The sequence below is a fragment of the Bos indicus genome, chromosome 22, assembly GCF_029378745.1.
Source record: "Bos indicus isolate NIAB-ARS_2022 breed Sahiwal x Tharparkar chromosome 22, NIAB-ARS_B.indTharparkar_mat_pri_1.0, whole genome shotgun sequence".
NCBI classification, from domain to species: domain Eukaryota; kingdom Metazoa; phylum Chordata; class Mammalia; order Artiodactyla; family Bovidae; genus Bos; species Bos indicus.
The window spans coordinates 17802218-17821217 of record NC_091781.1 but is presented as its reverse complement, the minus strand read 5'-3'; the positions used below and the strand labels follow the sequence as shown (position 1 = coordinate 17821217).

General features: G+C 46.5%; 1 protein-coding gene across 1 annotated transcript in view; it reads left to right on the top strand.

The window, feature by feature from the left end:
* The window catches only part of LMCD1 (LIM and cysteine rich domains 1), a 57056-nt gene extending 51707 nt beyond the window's left edge, over positions 1-5349 (top strand). The window contains exons 5-6 of the mRNA XM_019984552.2: positions 2372-2587; positions 4695-5349. Of these exons, the coding sequence (XP_019840111.2) occupies positions 2372-2587; positions 4695-4853 (375 nt within the window). The 3' untranslated portion in view covers positions 4854-5349. The remainder of the gene's footprint in view (positions 1-2371; positions 2588-4694) is intronic.
* The last annotated feature ends 13651 nt before the right edge of the window (positions 5350-19000 follow it).

Below are 19000 nucleotides of genomic sequence, written 5' to 3'. Positions count from 1 at the left end.
TTAAACAACAGAAATGTGCGTTTTTACAGTTCTGGAGGATAAAAGTTCAAGCTCAAGGTGCTGGCATGATTGGGTTCTGGGGAGACCCCTCATTCTGGCTTGTAGAGGGCCCCCTTCTCAGTGTTTCCTCACATGGCTTTCCCTGTGAGTACACCCAGAGAGAACAGCAGAAGGAGCCAGCCATCTCTGGTCTCTCTCCTTCTAAGGACACAAGTCCTGTCTGATTAGAACCCCACCCTAATGACCTCAGTTAACCTTAATGAACTCCTTAAAGGCCCTATCTCCAAATACAGTCACACTTTAGGGCTACAACATATTAATTGGGGGAGGTGAACCATTCAGTCTGTAACACAGGCCTGCTCGTGAAAAATGGAATTCTTTGGGGGCAGAAAAACATGCCAGTAAACTGGAGTTCAAACGTAAGATGCATTTGAAGCTGATGGTTCCTACAAGAACAGGCAGAAGCTGTGTTTGCCACAGCTGTGCCAGCACTGATGGAAAGACCACCCAGTGGAGTAGAAAGAACCTCGGCTTTGGGGTCAGGCTGGGCCCGTGTTGAAATCCCAGCTTTGCTTCCTGTCAACGGTTGCTACTCGACAGTGACTGAATCTCTGTGAACCTGGGTTCTGCCCTGTTTGGGGGGTGAGGGGGAGGGGGAGGGAGGGAGCAGGACATACAGGTCTCCCTAAAAGGAAAATAACTCGAGAAGGGAAAGTAACTCTCTTGGGTTTCCATAAGGGTATCAGTCAGGAGTGAAACGGAGAAGGCAATGGCACCCCACTCCAGTGCTCTTGCCCGGAAAATCCCATGGACAGAGGAGCCTGGATGGCTGCAGTCCATGGGCTCGCTGAGGGTCGGACACGACTGAGCGACTTCACTTTCACTTTTCACTTTCATGCATTGGAGAAGGAAATGGCAACCCACTCCAGTGCTCTTGCCTGGAGAATCCCAGGGACGGGGGAGCCTGGTGGGCTGCCATCTATGGGGTCGCACAGAATCGGACACAACTAAAGTGACTTAGCAGCCGCAGCAGCAGGAGTAAAAACACCCACGCATAATACTGGATATACACCTGCCCCTGGGAGATGACAACCAGTATCACCTTCACCACTGGAGTTCTGGGGAGGGGGCGAGAACTCCAGAACAACTGGAAAGATTTTACAGATTGAGGATGCCGTCTAGATAGGATGTGATGAGAACAGCCATTTACCTCTGTGGTAAATACCAAATATTTGACCAGAACCCCTCCACGGTTATTAAAAACAAGGCAAGTCTGAGAAACTATCATAGCCCAGAGGAGCCTGAGGAGACATGGTCGCTATCCGTAATGCAGGATCCTGGATGGGATCCCAGAAGAGGAAAGGGACATTAGGTAAAATCTAAGCACATTTGGAGAAAGTTTGGACTTTAGTTAATAATAACATATCAGTACTGGTTACTTGATTGTGACAAGTGCACCATATTCATGTAAGATGCCAAGCAAACAGGACGGTGGGTGTGGGGTCTGCAAGATGCAACAATCCTCTGCACTAGCTGTACAATTTTTTCTGCAAATCGAAAACTTCTAAAATTTTAAGTTTATTAAAAGGCAAACCCTGCACAGGTAAAAGATTCATTCAAAGTGCAAGTGGACCAGTGGGTTTTACTATGTTGAAAACAGGGATGAAAGGCTGGTTGGTATGGTTTCAGACTCTGCATTAACTTGCTTCTGAGAAACTGCCACTTGTCAAATTTTGATTAATAGCAAAGAAAAATAGTTCAATTATCTGGAAGGGCTATCTAAAAATGCCTTTTTCAATTCCTCAGAAAACCCCTTAATGCAAAAGATGAAAAGCTAAAGCAGTCACAGGAAGTGAGAAATTCTCTACTGAGCCAGTCATTAGAGGTCTGCAAAAATGTAAACAAGTCCACACTCTGACTCAATGTTCCTGTTTTGGAAAACACAGTTATTTATAATTACAAATATTTATATTGACATGTTGTTGGTTTCCTATTTTTAATGAATTAATAAGTAGTTATTTAACTTTTTCCTAAGTTATGATTTCTCATATGGTAAATACCATGAGCTATTAACCCATATGAACAGAAACTCTTGGAGGTTCTCAATAATTTTTTAAGAGTCTAAAGGCCCTGAGAACAAAATGTGTGAGAATCACTGTCCTAAACAAATACTTCAGTCCTCACAACTCCCTGCTAGGTAGGTAGTAGTATTATTCCACGTTGCACGTGAGAAAACTGAAGGACAGAGAGGTACCGTAGCTTGCTCAAGATCACTCAGGAAGCAGTGGACTGGAGTTAACACTGGGACCCGGGTCATGATGCACTCCTGACGACCTGTGTCCTGGGGCTCCGCCCCCACCCTTCCTTCCAGGTCTGTGAGCTCTGCAAGGGCGTGGCCCCCGCCGACAGCCCTGTGGTCTACTCAGACAGGGCAGGCTACAGCAAGCAGTGGCACCCTGCCTGTTTCGTGTGCGCCAAGTGCTCCGAGCCGCTGGTGGACCTCATCTACTTCTGGAAGGACGGGGCGCCCTGGTGTGGCCGTCATTACTGCGAGAGCCTGCGGCCCCGGTGCTCCGGCTGTGATGAGGTGAGGACCTGTGTGGGTGGACGGTGGGGCAGGAGTGCCTCTGACTGCACGAGACGACCCAGAGGCCCAGGAGGGTGTGGTTTCGCCAATGATGTGATCCACAGGTAGGAAAACTGGGGCTCAGAGCCCCCTTCACACTCTCGGCCTCTTATTTCCCATCTGCAAAATGGGCAGAAATTAGTTCCTGCCCCCAGGTCTGTTGGGATAAGTGGGACACAGAGCACCTGTCAAATCTTATCCTTATCCAGGCAAGAGGCCCAGCACTTAGTGAGTGCTCAGAACATCATGGGGTGCGCCCGGAGGCAGACAGAACACAGTCACACTTGGCTCTGCATATGGGTCCCTAACTCCTGTGTCACAGTTTTATCACCTACAAAATGGGAGGGTAACAGTGCCCACCCCATGCAGTTGCTGTGAGGACAAACGAGATCATGCCCGAAAATGCTTTGCATGAGCCCGACCTAGTGACTAAAAAAATAGAAGCTTGCCGTGACTCTTAGAATCAGGTAATACACGATGAGACAACAGTATTATTGTAACATGTAGCATCAACATAACACAAGCCAACAGTTAGAGATGCTAGGAAAGGGGCACAGCTCTCCAATATGGGTTTAGACTAGAGGCACTCATAGGTGTGTGAATAGTGACAGTAATAGTTATGGCAGTAGCAACTACTGTCTGCATGCCCTTGGTGACGGGAAACTCGCTACCTTCACGTTTGGCACACATGAGGGTTAGAAATGCCTTCTTCACTTTGGGCTAGGATCTTCCCCTCCCACCTTCCACATGTTGCTCTCTGTGAGAAGTTCAGTTCAGTTCAGTCACTCAGTTGTCTCCAACTCTTTGTGACCCCATGAATCGCAGCACACCAGGCCTCCCTGTCCATCACCAACTCCCGGAGTTCACTCAAACTCACGTCCATCAAGCCAGTGATACCATCCAGCCATCTCCTCCTCTGTCGTCCCCTTCTCCTCCTGCCCCCAATCCCTCCCAGCATCAGAGTCTTTTCCAATGAGTCAACTCTTCGCATGAGGTGGCCAAAGTACTGGAGTTTCAGCTTTAGCATCAGTCCTTCCAATGAACACCCAGGACTGATCTTCTTTAGAATGGACTGGTTGGATCTCCTTGCAGTCCAAGGGACTCTCAAGAGTCTTCTCCAACACTGTGAGAAGTTAAGACCCTGTAATCCTCCTACACCGCAACTGTGTGAGCAAGAGCATTAAGAAGGGAAAAGGGCTGTGAGCAGGCCTAGGCCCCAGCTTACATTTTAAGGACCACAGTATGCTCACGGTAACCCCTCCTCGTCCTAATGTGCTATAGACTTTTCCGTGATGTGCCGTTTACATCTTACAACAGCCCTTTAAGGGGAAGGATTCACTATCTCCATTTGACATCTGAGAAAAGTGTAGCTCAGAGGGGTCAGTGCTAATCACACAGCCCTGACTTTATCTCCGTTACCATTACAAGTACTCCATCTGCATCAACCCTTGGAACACAACCCCTGGGCTGGGTGGTATTTATATCCCCATCCTACAGATGTGGAAACTGAGGCACAGGGAGGTTGAGAAATTTGCCCCTAGTCATGCAGCTGTTAAGTATGTAAATGAACATTCACACCTGATCCCTGTTTGACCTCGAGATGAGAAGTCACATTTAACCAGTTTGCTGTTCCGCTCTCTGGCTCCTCATCAGATCGCACAGATGTTCCAAAGTTTACTTTGTTCCAAGCCCAAGTAACGCTGGGTGTGCCTCATCTTGCAGACTGGCCATTGGCCACTTGGCTGTAGTGAGGCGGTCTTCACCAGCTCAGAGCACAACTGGGCTTTGGATTTGACCCACAGAGCATCACAGATGCCAGATTCATAAAACCTGCCAATAGCGGAGGGTTGTGTGTTGTTTTTTTTTTTTTTTTTGCATCCGAGATGCTAAGATGCAACCATGATCTTCATCAAATACCATACTTAACTGCCTGATACTTATGTCAGATTTCTCCATTGAAGCATTTAAAGGACAAAACAAGAATGGGGGAGGAGGGACCACCATCTCACATGCCCCGTCTCCTCGAGATAGAACCTGAGTTGTACGTGTCTTCTGCTCCCCTCCCCAGATAATCTTCTCAGAGGACTACCAGCGTGTGGAAGACCTGGCCTGGCACCGAAAGCACTTCGTGTGCGAGGGCTGCGAGCAGCAGCTGGGTGGCCGGGCGTACATTGTCACCAAGGGTCAGCTCCTGTGCCCGACATGCAGCAAGTCCAAACGCTCCTGAAGGGCTGACTGCCCACGGCCAGAACCCACAGGATCCTGCTGAGGAGGGGAGCCCAGTGCACCAAGGCCATCCTAAGGGTCTGGTGAGACAGCCAGCAACAAGAACAGTCATCTTTTTTTCAGTGGGAATATATATATACACATATATTCTAGGTTGGGTGGTGATGGATCCTTCAGGGTCAATAGTTTCGAAGCCAAAGATGTGCTGAGAAGTCTTAGGATGCAGTTGTTTTGTTGTTGTTGTTTCCCTGCTACCAGTGAAAGGCATCCTGCCAGGGCTCTCTAGGAGGAGCTTCCCAGAATGCAACTCTGAGTGATCAAATCCTGTAGCTGTAGGGTGTGCGTGCTTTCTCGTGAGTGTGGAGGCTCCTCCAGGAGCAGCCTGGGATCCCAACGATCTTTTGTTTCCTCCTTTTCAAATGGAATTTGAATTTTAAATAAAAAAAATAATGTTGGCATGATAAATACACCAATAAAAGTTTTATGAAGTTCGCATACACTTTGATCTTATTATTTCCACGTGGCCAGTGTTTCAGGGTATCTGTTTTGCCCCAAGACCCTGAATGCTGGCGCTGGTGGCAGAAGGCCCCGGAAATGCTGGTGTGCCTCTTCTTCAGCCGTGTCTCGTCAGACTTCTTTGGGGACTGTAGGTCCTCAGGGCAGGACCCCCATGGCCCAGTTCCAGGTAGCCCCAGGGCATTGATGGAAATGAGAGTGCTGTGTTTCACGGGAACCTAAAAGCAGCCTCCTAGAAACTTAGGAGCAGCAATTCAGTGCTCTCAGAGCTGAGGCAGGTGATGAGTGAGCCCCTCTGGGAGTGAGACCAGGTAGAGTGTTCAGAAAGGGCCACCTAAGCTCACCCGATGGGTGCCACGTGGGATATGGTGACCAGTGCAGGCTGACCTGAGTTATAGGGACTTCATGAGAAATCACTCCCTGTTGTAAATGTTGCCAACCAAACAGACCAGCTCATTGGCTAGTCTCTCTTTTATGACCTCGGTGCACTTACAGCCTCCAAATTCATTTCCTTCCCACAGTTTCAGGAAAAAAAAGACATTTCCCTCTACTGGGGATTCAAGTGTAAAAAGACCCGAGTCTTAGTAGCTCACAGTCCATTCAACCATGGCCTCTCTTTCTTAAACTGCCCATCTGTTGCCCAGTTTCTTTACCTTCACCACCCAACTTCCACTCACATCATCTTGTCTACAATAGCCCCGTTCACGTGCTTTGCAAGCTCGATGAAGCTATGGCCACGCCCTTCCCAGGTGGTCCTCTGTGTCCAGCTCCTCTCTCCAGCCACCCTGCTTCTCTTCCATGTCCACCTTTTCAAAGAGAAGCTTCTAGATGCATTCTTCCTGCCTCCCAGTTGCCTCTTAAGAACAAAGTCCTCACCCTGACATGTAAATCCCTCCAACACTTGGCTTAACTGTCTTTCTGGTCTTAAAACCTTTCTTTCTCTAGATTTTAATTTCCTTATTTCTCTTAAACATTCAGAAACTCCTCTGTATCAAGACCTCCCATTCTCCCCACATCCCTTTTCTGTGCTGGTTCCTTGAAGGCCACTCCTCCCCACTGAAAGTCTGTTCTAGAAGGTGCTTCTGAAACATAACCTTCTCAGCCCTTCCTGTAGCACCAATGGAATATTCACTCATACATTCCCTCATTCATTCATTCACAAATATTCACTGAGCACTAAAGAGTTCCAGTTCCTCTGCTGAGTACAGGTGGGGATGGTGCTCACAGAAAGAACAACGCCCCTGGACTTTACAGTCTGTGCAGGAAATGGGCCTTGGGCAAATATTCCCACAAGTAGATTTAAAATTACTGCTACTATAGATGCTATAGCTTCAAAAGTGGCTCAGTGGTAAAGAATCTGCCTGCCAATGCAGGAGTCACAGGAGGCGCAGATTCCATCCCTGGGTCAGGAAGATTCCCTGGAGGAGGAAATGGCAACCCACTCCAGTATTCTTGCCTGGAGAATTCCATGGACAGAGCAGCCTGGCAGGCTACAGTTCATGAGATGGCCGAAGAGTCAGACACGACTTAGCAACTGAGCACGCGTGCATGTACACATGGATGCTATAAAGGCGGTGGTGGGGAAACGTGTCTCTATAAAGCAAATGAAAGAGATTGGGCCTAATCAGGGATGTCTGGAAAGGTGTTCCTGGAAAAGCGACATGTGAACTGAGATCTGAAGAGGGAAAGGAAGATGTTAAAGATGGATGCCTGGGTGGCATGTGCAAAGGCCCTGTGGCTGAAGCAGCACCTATTTATTGCTGTTGGAGACACAGTGACCACGGTCCATGGACAGGTGTGGCAAGTCCAGAGAGGTAACATGGATGCTGAGGCACAAGGGGGTCGTCAGCTTTGTGGGCAGCAGACAAGACCGGTCTCTGTCCTAAAAGCAATAGGAAGCCTGCAAAGAGTTTTCAGCAGGGGTTGGTGATGGCTGGACAGAGAGACCACAGGATACATGAAGCCCCAGAGTGATGCCTGCCTGAGTTTGTTCTGGTGCCTCTGTCCACACTATTGTGGACAGGAGTGATGCCCCCCACAGACCCTGGTGGACACCACCCAGAGCATGCTCTTGCCTTCCCAGTGTCCACTAACGACACTGACCTTGCACTTGGAATACCCGAATCCCCTCTGACACCCCCTTCTGATGGGCACTCAATGCAGCCCTCTCTCCCATTGCCTCTTCCTTCCATCCCCAAGGCTGTACTTCACCTTGTGTGTTTTCTGCCCAGATTGACAATGGTCTCCTAGTGAGTCTTCCTGCCACAAACTCACCCTGTCCACACACTGCTCAGCTAGACCTTTCAGAAACACAGCCTTGCCGTGCAGTCTCCTCTACAAAACAGGGGCACTTTGTTCACACACAGGAGAAGGTGGAAAGCTTTGTGGGCTTCCCTGGTGGCTCAGCTGATAAAGAATCCACCTGCAATGCGGGAGACCTGGGTTCGACCATGGGTTGGGAAGATCCCCTGGAAAAGGGAACAGCTACCCACTCCAGTATTCTGGCCTGGAGAATTCCATGGACTGTATAGTCCATGGGTTCACAAAGAGTCGGACATGAGTGAGAGAGTTTCACTCCTAGCTTTGTAGTCAAACTTCTTAATTTTCCTGACCCCAACCCACCTTACTTCCCGCTTTCCTTTCAGAAGCCAAATGCACACACCCCAGCTTCCCCCATCTCTGCTGGCTGCTCCGACTGCTCCCTTTGCCCAGAGTTCCCCACACGGCGCCCTATTACTGCCTTGCCCATGGGGCTGCCAGAACTGAATGGGATTCTGCATCAGAATTGAAAGGACATGTGCTCTAAAGTGTTATAACTCATGCATGGTTTATCCCTATGTCAGCAGGAAGAGCAATTGTCACGCTCATCACTGCCATTCCCCGGCCTCACCCTCCCTACAAGATCACTGTAGATGCCCTTCCCCTTCACCTGTGTTCCCAAACCCCCTAGGCTTACAGCGATCACTGCACTGACTCTATTGTGCTATAAATAATAGTTAGAGAAAGGCTCCCCTATGCGCTTCTTGAGACAATACATACTGTCATCATCTTTGGTCTCCAATCCTTAGAATAACGCTTAGCAACTAAATCAAAAAATAAATTGCAGAGGGCCCTGGGATGATTCATTGTTGCTAACGGCAGTGGGTTCCAAAAGTGCCTAAATCAAATATGGGAACTTCAGTCTGAGGCAGACGTTGCTGGCTCCGCTTCCTTCTTCTTGGTGGGGACAGCCCATTCCCAAGACATACACTCATTCTCCCAGCCTCTTTGGCAGCTGGAGGACAGGCATGTGACTTGTGCCAGGCTAGTGGGGCTTCGCCATAGGGAAGCTACTTAAGAATGCTTTCTTCTTTGAGGAAAAGAGATGCTCTGGAGGAAACAGTCCTGCTTTCCTTTTCTTTTGATATAATTTCAAACTTCGAGTCTCAAAAAGAGAACAAAGAACTTGACTTCTTGAACTACGTGAGAGTGTGGCTGACACAATGCCCCACTGCTCCTGAATATTTTAGTGTGTGATTCCTACAAACAAGGACGTTCTCCAACCTAAGCGTGAAATAACATCAAAAATAGGGATTAGCATTCTACCTTCTCATTCTTAGATCTTGGTCACGTTTCACCAGTTGTTCCAATAATGTCTTTTATAACAAAAAGATCCAGTCCAAGATTACATACTGCAGTTACTTAACTTGTCCCTTTTAGCTTTCTTCAGTTGGGAAATACTCCCATTTCTTGCCGTGACAGTTACCATCTTAACATCTTAAACGATTAAAGGTCACTTAATGAGTAGAATGTCCATCAAATTGGGCTTGAGAATTGATATTCTCTTATAATTAGATTCAGGTTATGCTTTTTTTTGGTAGGAAGCCCACAGGAGTGATGCTGTTTTCCTTTCATTGCATCCTATAAGATAATACAAGATTCTTAGTTGTTCCATTAGTGTTGATATTAATTTTCAACACTTGATTATACTAGATTTCTTCCATTATAAAGTTACTCCTTTTCTCTTTGTACTTAATGACTATTTTGTGGGAAGATACTTTGAGACTATGTTAATATCCTGGTTCCTCATCAAAATTCCACCCACTGCTTGTCAGTATCCATTGAGGTTTCTTGAATGATTTAATTATCACTACAATAGTTGCCAAATGCTGATTTTTTTCTAATTCAATCATTCCTTCCATATTTATCAGTTAGCATTCTCCTATAAGGGAAAGCTTTATTTTCTCCCTATTTATGTATTTATTCACTGTTCTGTCAGTTTGGAGTTATAGATGTCTATTTTATTAAATTGCTTATTATCTATTATTCTCATTATTACTTTTGATGCTCAAACTGTCCCAAATATGGCCAACAAAGACTTTTACAAGCAGGCTGTTATACTCTTTCGACAGGTTGCCATCATGCCTCGAACATAATTTTACATTCTGGCGCCACAAGGAGCTCTCAGCTCATTTTATGCTTTTCCTGCCCCAGCTTTGGATTCAGCCGTTTCTCAGGAAGTCCCATCTTCTTAAGTTGGGTGCTGGCGGGTGGGAGCTCCTGGCACCATCTTAGAACCATGAGGAGACAAGTGAACCAAGTTAATAAACTGAGGGAGATGGAGCTGAGACTTAAACAGTACCTAGATCCTTGGTTGCATCATCAAGCCAGTGAACTCACTTCCGCCTTTCCTGTTACATGAGACAATCTCCTTCTACTCTGTGCTGGGCTACAAATTCCTTAATTGTGTGATACCTTTCCTCACCATACAGTTTCTCATTAGTGAGGTCTTGTTCACTGTAGCCAGAAACAATGTGACTAGTACCCAAGATGTCTCACGTTTTAGCTTGACTGACACATTTCTGAAGCCGTTACACCCCTGGTTCATCTGGACGTGTAGTCAAGTCTGTCCAGGGGGCACAGGCAATAGTGACATGAGTGCGTGACTCACTAGGTTATCAGACTTTGGCTCCAAAAGCTTGGCTTCAAGTCTGAGCCAGTTCCATGGAAGCTGAGAGTGTGCCACGGCATGCATGCAGACCATTCACACTTCCCTGCTTTTGACCTGAGACTGGAGATGATGCTGTTGAAGGAAGAAGTGTGCTTGCTCCTTCTTCTCAAGCAGGATGTGTGTTCAGCCAGATTCTACTAGTTTCAAGCAAAATGATCTCTTGGACTGATTCCCTCGGTTCTATGATGATAGAATCTGAGGGTATCAGCATAATGAGTTTCTTTGGTCTGAGTCTGGAACAGCTTTGGTTCTTGAACAACAGGAAGGATTTGGACTTTCAGACAGAAGAAATATTATCCAGGCCTCTCTCACAAGTGAGGGAAGTCCAACGCAAACCAGTTTAAACAACAACAATGAAAAGAAAAAAATTGAAGGGAATCCACATTCTAGAATCTACTAATCTGCTTCCTTTTTCCATCTCTCACCTCTGTTTTTCTGTGTTGACTTCATGCTCAAGCAGGTTCACCCAGAAGCAACAAAGCTTATATTCGTCCTTGGAGCCAGTAAGCCTAATGAAAGGGCTCCCTTTTCTGGGCTTTCTGGAAATGACCCAATGTGGGTCATGTAACTAATCCCTTGACCAATGACTATGCCCAGACAGGCAGGGTACCTTGATGGGCAGTGCCTTGATTAACCAGCCAATCCCTGAGGGGAAGAGAAGGGATCAGCCACCCCTAAATCACAAAAGTCAGGCCCTTGTATAAAAGACAGGTTCCATTAGAACTGGAGGTGACAAAGGAAATCCTTCTGGGCAAAGAGAGGGAGGGTGGATAAAACTACAGGAGCAAAGCACAGAGAAGGAGCACTTCTAGAAGTTAGAAGAGAACCAAGCCAAGGAATCTAAGGACGAGGCCATCCGGGATTGGGGAATGCAGACTCCTGGGAGGAGTACAGCAAAGAGCCAGGGAGGAAGCCAAATCACAGAGCTCATCTTGAAGCAATTATCGTGCTACTAAAACTCTCATTTGTCTTGGTATTTTTTTTAATTACTGGCAAGAATAGACAAATGTTTTTAAAGGTCCAAATAAAATGGTATTCCCTCAAGGAAATGTCTGCAGGGTTTTATTGGGACCTTTTTTTTTTTCTTTTATTCCATGAAAGATGATGGAGACTTACTAAGCTGTTTTTATGGGAAAAGTTTAATAAATGTGAAGGATGTACATGCACAAGTTCAAATATGGAAAGTTTTAAAATAGCAGAGTGACACAAGCAGCTAATGATCCCAATATGCTAGATCATGCAGACTGCTGGCACAGGTTCCGCTTTTTAATCAAATATATAAATTATGAAATATTGTTGCAAAGATCCACAAGTCTTTGCCCTACAAGGGAATAGTTTGTGCATCGTTTGACAGGAGAGCTCCACGAAGTTCATCTTCCGCTGATAAGGGGAGAGGGAACAGGAGGTGACGGGTGGGCAGACATCCTTGGCCAGTGCAAGGGGACCGTGTGTGGCAAAGCTGGACAGAGGACTACGCTCCCGCCAGAGTCCCAGGCCAAGGAAGACGGTGTTTATTCAACACGGTGCCTGTGTGGTCCCTCTGCAGGAGAGGTGTCCGTGACATCTGGGCCAGGGCTTGCAAACACGAAGCTTTCAGCACTTGTTCCCGCCCCAAATGGCACCCTTCTGCCACCTCCACATCAAGGCTCAGCAGAAATGCTCCCTCCTCCAGGAAGCCCTTGCTGGTTCCTCCAGATGTCCAGAGTTAACTGTGCGACTGACGTGGCCTTTGACCAGACTCCACGTGTCAGACTCCACGTTTGTCTTCAGAAAAGGCAACTCACTCATGCATTAGTTCATTCTTTGATTCATTCACTCACCATGCCTACCAGGAAACGGGCACTGTGCTAGGCCTTAGAAATACAATAGTGGATGAAAGAGACATGGTTTCTGCACCAACAGAGTCAAAATCTATCAGAGGAGAGCCACCAATAACACCATTATCCACTCAGACCTGCATCCTAGCAGAATTCCAGCTTGAGCTCCTTGCCAAGGTCTCCCCAGCCTCCTAGAAAACAGGCCAGTAGTAGGCCTGACCCTCCTCACTCAGTCACCGAATAGATCCCACATGTCCCGCAGCTCAGCCTGGCTACTGACAGCACGGGCACGGCAGCTGGATGCCTCAGTGTTAAAGCCACCTCCACTGTGGCGCTTAGATAAGTCACTTCACTTTGTTCCCAAGTTTCTCCTTTATAAAATGGGGGTAGTAATAGCATTTCCTTTATAGGGCTGTTCTGAAAATTTAATGGGAGTGTGCACATTAAAAGATGTAAACCTGTGGCGGATTCATTTCAATATACGGCAAAACCAATACAATATTGTAAAGTTTAAAAAAAAAATAAAAAGATGTAGAACAGCTCCTGGTCCACAGTAAGTGCTCAGTAATTACCAAACCAAGTAAGTGTTGGTTGTATTACCCAACAGTGGACCCTGGAAGAAGATGGCTTAACTGAAATCTCCTCTACTGTTAGAGAGAGTGTTTTTTCCCTAATTTTTTTTTTTTTTTTAAAGTTCACCAGCAAACTTCCTTTTCTTATTTCTAATCTCTGAGACCATCTGGTAAATGCCTAAATATGACCCACATCCCCACTGAGAGAGCTATTTTGGCATCCTGCTACACCTACACACACAGAGTGGTGAATGCAGACACCCCCTCTTTGCTAGTGAAGTCTGTCGACCTTTTCAAAGCCAGGTGATGCCTGCCCTGTGCTTGTGTCATGCGCATTTTAAGAATGGTGAGTGGCAACCATAAGGAATGAATGAAATAACGCCATCTGCACCAACACGGATGGACCTAGAGATGATCATACTGAGTGAAGTCAGTCAGAAGGAGAAAGACAAGTATCACACGATGTCACTCACATGTGGGATCTAAAATAAGACACAGATGAACTCATCTGTGAACAGAAACAGACTCACAGACACGGGGAACAGACTTGTGGGTGCCAAGGGGCAGAGGCAGGGGAGAGCGATGGGTTGTGAGTTCAAGATTAGAAGATGCAAACTATTACATACAGAATAGTTAAACAAGGCCCTACTGTAGGGCATAGTGAACTACATTCAATATCCTAGGATAAGCCATAATGGAATAGAGTATTTTAAAAAATGCAAATATGGGTATAACTAGTCATTTCACTGTACAGCAGAAATTAACACAACTTTGTAAATCAACTATTTAAACATTAAAAACAAACACATTTAAACATTAAAATTCAGTTAAACATTAAAAACAAAAACAAGAATAGTGAGTGGCTCTGCTGACCCCCAGACTCACGACAATGAGTTCCACGAAGTCTTAAGGGAATACCTGGGAAAAGGTAGGGGAAACATTCCTTTGAAAATGCCATACATTTTATGTCTCACCTAACTCAGTCGAGGAGTGAAAACAGCTCAGGAAGTGAAATCCCCAAAGCCCTCTGACTTAAAACATGGAGCCCAGTATTCACTGCTTGGACAAGGAAATGGCAACCCACTCCAGTATTCTTGCCTGGAGAATCCCATGGACAGAGGACCCTGGCGGACTATGGTCCACGGGGTTGCAGAGAGTTGGACACGACTAAAGCAAATAAGCATGCATTTACTGCTAACACCAGGAAGGTGACATTCTTGAGGAAGGCCTCTCGGACATAGTGTTTGGAAGAATCGCCTGAGGAGATTGTTTTTTTTGTTTTTTTTTGTTTTAATTTAATTTTATTTTTTAACTTTACAATATTGTATTGGTTTTGCCATATATCGAAATGAGATTGTTAAATGTGGGTTCTGATTCAGTTCTGATCGGATGGCATCACTGACTCAATGGACATGAGTTTCAGCAAAGTTTCAGAGACAGTGAAGGACAGGGAAGTCTGGCGTGCTGCAGTCCATGGGGTCGTAAAGAATCAGACACGACCTAGCGACTGAACAGCCGATTCAGTAGGTCTGGGGTGGGGCCTGAGATGCTGCCTCTCTAACAAGCTCCAGGTGGCGATGCCATTGGTCTAAGGACCACCCTTGGTGTAGCCAGGCTGGAGCATGTTAGACTTGCAAAGGCTGATCTGAGGCAAGGCAACCTGACCCCTTGCCTGAGAAGTGAGGAAACTGAGACCATAGAGTAGAAGAGCTTTATCAGGGTCACACTGCAAGCTCAAAGTAGGGCCAAGACCACCACCCAGGTCTCCTGGCTTCAAAGCCCACAGCCTTCCTGAACCCGCTAGCCAGGGATGGGATTCCAGTGCCTGCAGGGACCAGGGAATGAGGTACATCCATGAAGCAGGCCACATGCCAACAGCAGGGGCCAAGCTGCTTGTGTGGCTGCCTGTCACTTCGCTTTCTAACACACCAAGAAACATACCTGTTGCTACAACTGCTCTGAAGGCAGCCAGCTTGCATCGCCCCAACCTAAGGCCAGGATTCAGCAACATGTTTCTGCAAAGGGCCAGATAGTAAATATTCTAGGCTTTGCGGGCCACATGGCCTCTGTTGCAACTGCTCAACTCTGCCCTAGTGCCGGGTGAGTAGCCACAGACAAACGGAAACAAACAAGCACCCCGGGTGCCAATAAAACTTGACTGGAGGTAGGCTGGATTTGGCCAGGGAACCAGTGTTCACTCAGCTAATTACACAAACAGGGTCAGGGGGCGGGGGGAGTGCTCTCTATCTTTACCAACTATCCCTTCTAAAAGAGGATTTTTTAAAATGCAGCATGCATCTTTCTAGCTGGTAAAGTGCTGTCCTCTGTGCGTGTGCAGGGACAGAGAGAGGAGGTTAACTATCTTGCTTTCTTGGTTCTAAAGTACACATGAAATGAAAAGATCACATTCCTAGGATGGGGACTTGGCTCCGCCCTGCAGCCCCATACAAAGTTGTCAGTTGAGTGAATGGTACGAGCGGTGAACAAAAACCCATGGAGGACACGACAGATCAACTCGTGGAGGACACCCTCCTCTGATGGTCTACTCTCACGGTGTTCTCAGGCTCCCATCACAGCACAGCAGGGTGTGACAAGCCCGAGTTTTAGGTCATGGTAACCAGCGCTTTTCCATCTAGGAGAAATCGTATGGCCAAACTTTGATAAACGGATGGGATTCATGTGGAACCAGAGACTGAAAATTTTTATTTTTTTTTATTTTATTTTTAAACTTTACAATATTGTATTAGTTTTGCCAAATATCGAAATGGATCCGCCACAGGTATATGCGATGGAATACAACTCAGCCATGAGAAAGAATGAAATGATACCAATGGTAGCGACATGGATGCAACGAGAGATGGCCACACTAAGTGAAGGAAGTCACAGAAAGACAAACATCATATGACGTCACTCACGTGGAATCTAAAACATGGCACAAATGAACGTGTCCACAAAATAGAAACGGACTCACAGACACAGAGAACAGACTTGCGGCTGCCCAGGGCGAGGATGGTTGAGGAGGGGAGGGCTGGGGTTTGGGATGGGCAGATATAAAGTATCATATATAGGACGGATAAACAACACGGTCCTGCTGTACGCCACAGGGACCCACACTCCATATTCTATGATAAGCCATAATATCTTTATGTGTATAACTAAGTCACTTTGCTGTACAGCAGAGATTGACACAACACTGTAAGTCAACTACACTCCAATTAAAAAAAGAAAATTGTAATTTACTTTCAAAAGTTACATGTCTTCCTGCCACCAACTACCCGAAAGCCCCCTACTATCCCCAAAGTGGTTTCCCTACCATATATGACTGGTGTAACTTTCCTAACTGGAGGAGGAAATGGCAACCCACCCCAGTATTCTTGCCTGGAGAATCCCATGGACAGAGGAGCCTGACAGGCTATAGCCCATGGGGTCACAAAGAGTTGGACATGACTGAGCAAGCATGCAACTTCCCTAAAGGGAATCAATTCTGTAGGAGCTGAATTATCACAAATTCCAAATGAGCATGTGGATCTGAAGGAATGAGGCGTGATTATACCTATGTACTCATCGTTTTTTAAAGAAAACATTTTTTAAAAATCAAAAGATTATTAAAATAGAGGCCTGGAAGAAAATACCAAGCATTCTAGATGAAACACCCACAGCCTGAAATGAAAACACCTCATGCTGGAAGGACGAACAACAGTTTACATGGCTCCAGAGACACGTCCTCTGAACTGCTGTGAAGTCAGAAAATAGCTGGCAGCCTGCCATGGCCTCAGAGGCCGGCTTTTCTTCTAACTCTTATTTCTTATTCCATATTCAGAGTTTCAAGTGCCTTCTGATGGGTACACGCATCTATTTCCGTTTGGTTGTTGTCAGGCTGTCCATCTGTCAGTCAGAGTGAGATCTTCCAGATTCTGCCCAAATCGAGACTGCCTTCTGTTGCCTGGCGAGGGAATCCCACAGGAGAATGCACACATGGCCCTGAAATCCAGCCATCGGCTTCAGACAGAGAGCGACGTGGGGATCCATCTCACGCTGGGGCTGTGGCGCTGTTCATGCTAAGAAACTTCCTTCTGTTCCGAAGGCAAACCCAGTTCCAACCATTAGGACACCATGTGGTATCCTCCATGCCAGGAAACTTGCCAAGAGAAAAGGAATAGTATTTAGAGTCGGTGGATCTTGTCTGTTCCATTTATAATGGAGAACCAGAGAAATTTTCCATCATTCTTTAAAATTAGATGACTCTTATTTAAAAGGCTAAGTCATCTGCAGGCCCCTGGGCAGCAGTCTGAATGACTACATTAGAGATGCAGGCCCCACTGGTCTTCCTGTCACGGGGGAAGAGGAAGACGGTTCGTCATCCTGTCCCCACTCACCCCAGGTAACCGTGCAATGTACGAGTGCGTGCTCAGCTGCTTGGTCATGTCCGACTCTTTGCAACCCCATGGGCTGTAGCTCCTCTGTCCATGGGATTCTCTAGGCAAGAATACTGGAGTAGTTTGCCACTTCCTACTCTAGGGGCTCTTTGCAGCCCAGGGATCAAGCCCACGTGTCCTCCACCTCCTGCACTGGCAGACATATTCTTTATGACTGTGCTACCCGGGAAGCAACGTTGTAATAGGGAAGAACAAATCTGACTCCATGTTGAATCTGTTTCTTTTACTTTAAAGTTTGTATTCTAATACTTTTGCCTCAGTTAAGAATGCTGCCTATAGCCTGAAATATACAGGATAACCCATTCTCAAGGGTATAACACTTTTTCATTCATATAGAGGTAAAAAGCTGCAGAACAGAGAAAAACATTTGTCTTGTTGGAGATTTACAGGAACATCATGACATGACCCAGGTAAACAGCTGCAAGAACAAAGGATTCCAACATCAAGAAACTTCCAACAACCGACCATAGCCCTCCCTCGTTCTCCCTTAAAAAGAACTTTGCTGGACTTCCCTGGTGGTACAGTGGATAAGAATCCATCTGTCACTGCAGGGGACACAGGTTGAATCCCTGGTCCAGGAAGATTCCACAGGCCTCAGAGCAACTAAGCCTAGGAGCCACAACTGCTGAGCCTGAGTGCTGCAACTACAGAAGCTCACGTGCGTGCAGCCTGTGCTGTGCAACAGAGAAGCCACCACAATGAGAAGCCCGTGCACTGCAACTCGAGAGTAGTCACCCCTTGTCGCAATTATAGAGAAAGCCCACATGCACCAACGAAGATCCAGTAAAACCAAAAATAGATAGCTAGAGAGATAAAAAGAGCTTTGCTGAAACCCTGCAAAGATTTTGAGGCTTGGAGGGCACAAGCCACTCCATCTCCTTGCATGGGCCTGCAAAAAACCTTTCTCTACCTCAAACTCTGATGTTTCGGTTTATATGGCCTCACTGTGCGTCGGGCACATGGACTTGCATTCAATAATAACCTGAGGCCAGACACTGCAGTGCTGTAAGAAAAAGCTTAGGAAGAGGAAACACATGACACTCCAGCACCAAAAGACCCATCAGAGGAGTCAGTCCCCGTTGTTACATAGAAAGAGGAACTTTCCGAGGTTCCTGATGACGAGGACACCACTCTGCACCCATCTCTCTGTGACCTGGGATCTGGGCCCTGCTGGCAGGCTAGTGCAGGGAGGAAAAAATTCTTTTTCATTGGCTGGGGCCCACCAATCAAACTACTGAAAGAAAGATTAACAAAAGGAAAAAAGCTTTTAATTGCATACCTGTGCCCAGGAGTTGACAAAGAGACAGCTCAAAGAGACAGCTAGATGAATGAGATTTCTAGCGCACATTTCAGGCTTAACAAAGGAAAAGGGGTTTGGGCTTCAAGATGCAGGAGCTGGTCAAGTTACAGGAAGGTAACCAGCAAAAGTACAGTAAACTAGGGTTGTTTAGGAAGGTTTGTTAGGCAGGTTCAAGTCTAAGCTTTCTCTGTGAATAAGAGTGATAAAGAGTCCCCCACTGATAATATAGAGACAGGGAATCATCTTTACAAATAGAAATTTCTTGTGAATCTAAATTTCCTCCTATGCCCTGTTTTTACAGGTTTGCCTACATTTGCTGCTTCTCCATGAACTTCATTCATTTGGTGGTGGTGTATTCCCACAAATGTCATTAACCTAGACTTTTTCTAGTCAGGGCCTTCTTTCTTGAGAGGCTGGTTCTAGATAGGGGATGACAGGAAACTGGCCCAGAAGGCAGAAAGCTGGAGCTCAGTCCTGGGCTCTCCTGCTCCCTGAGAGCTTTCCTCACCTCAGTATC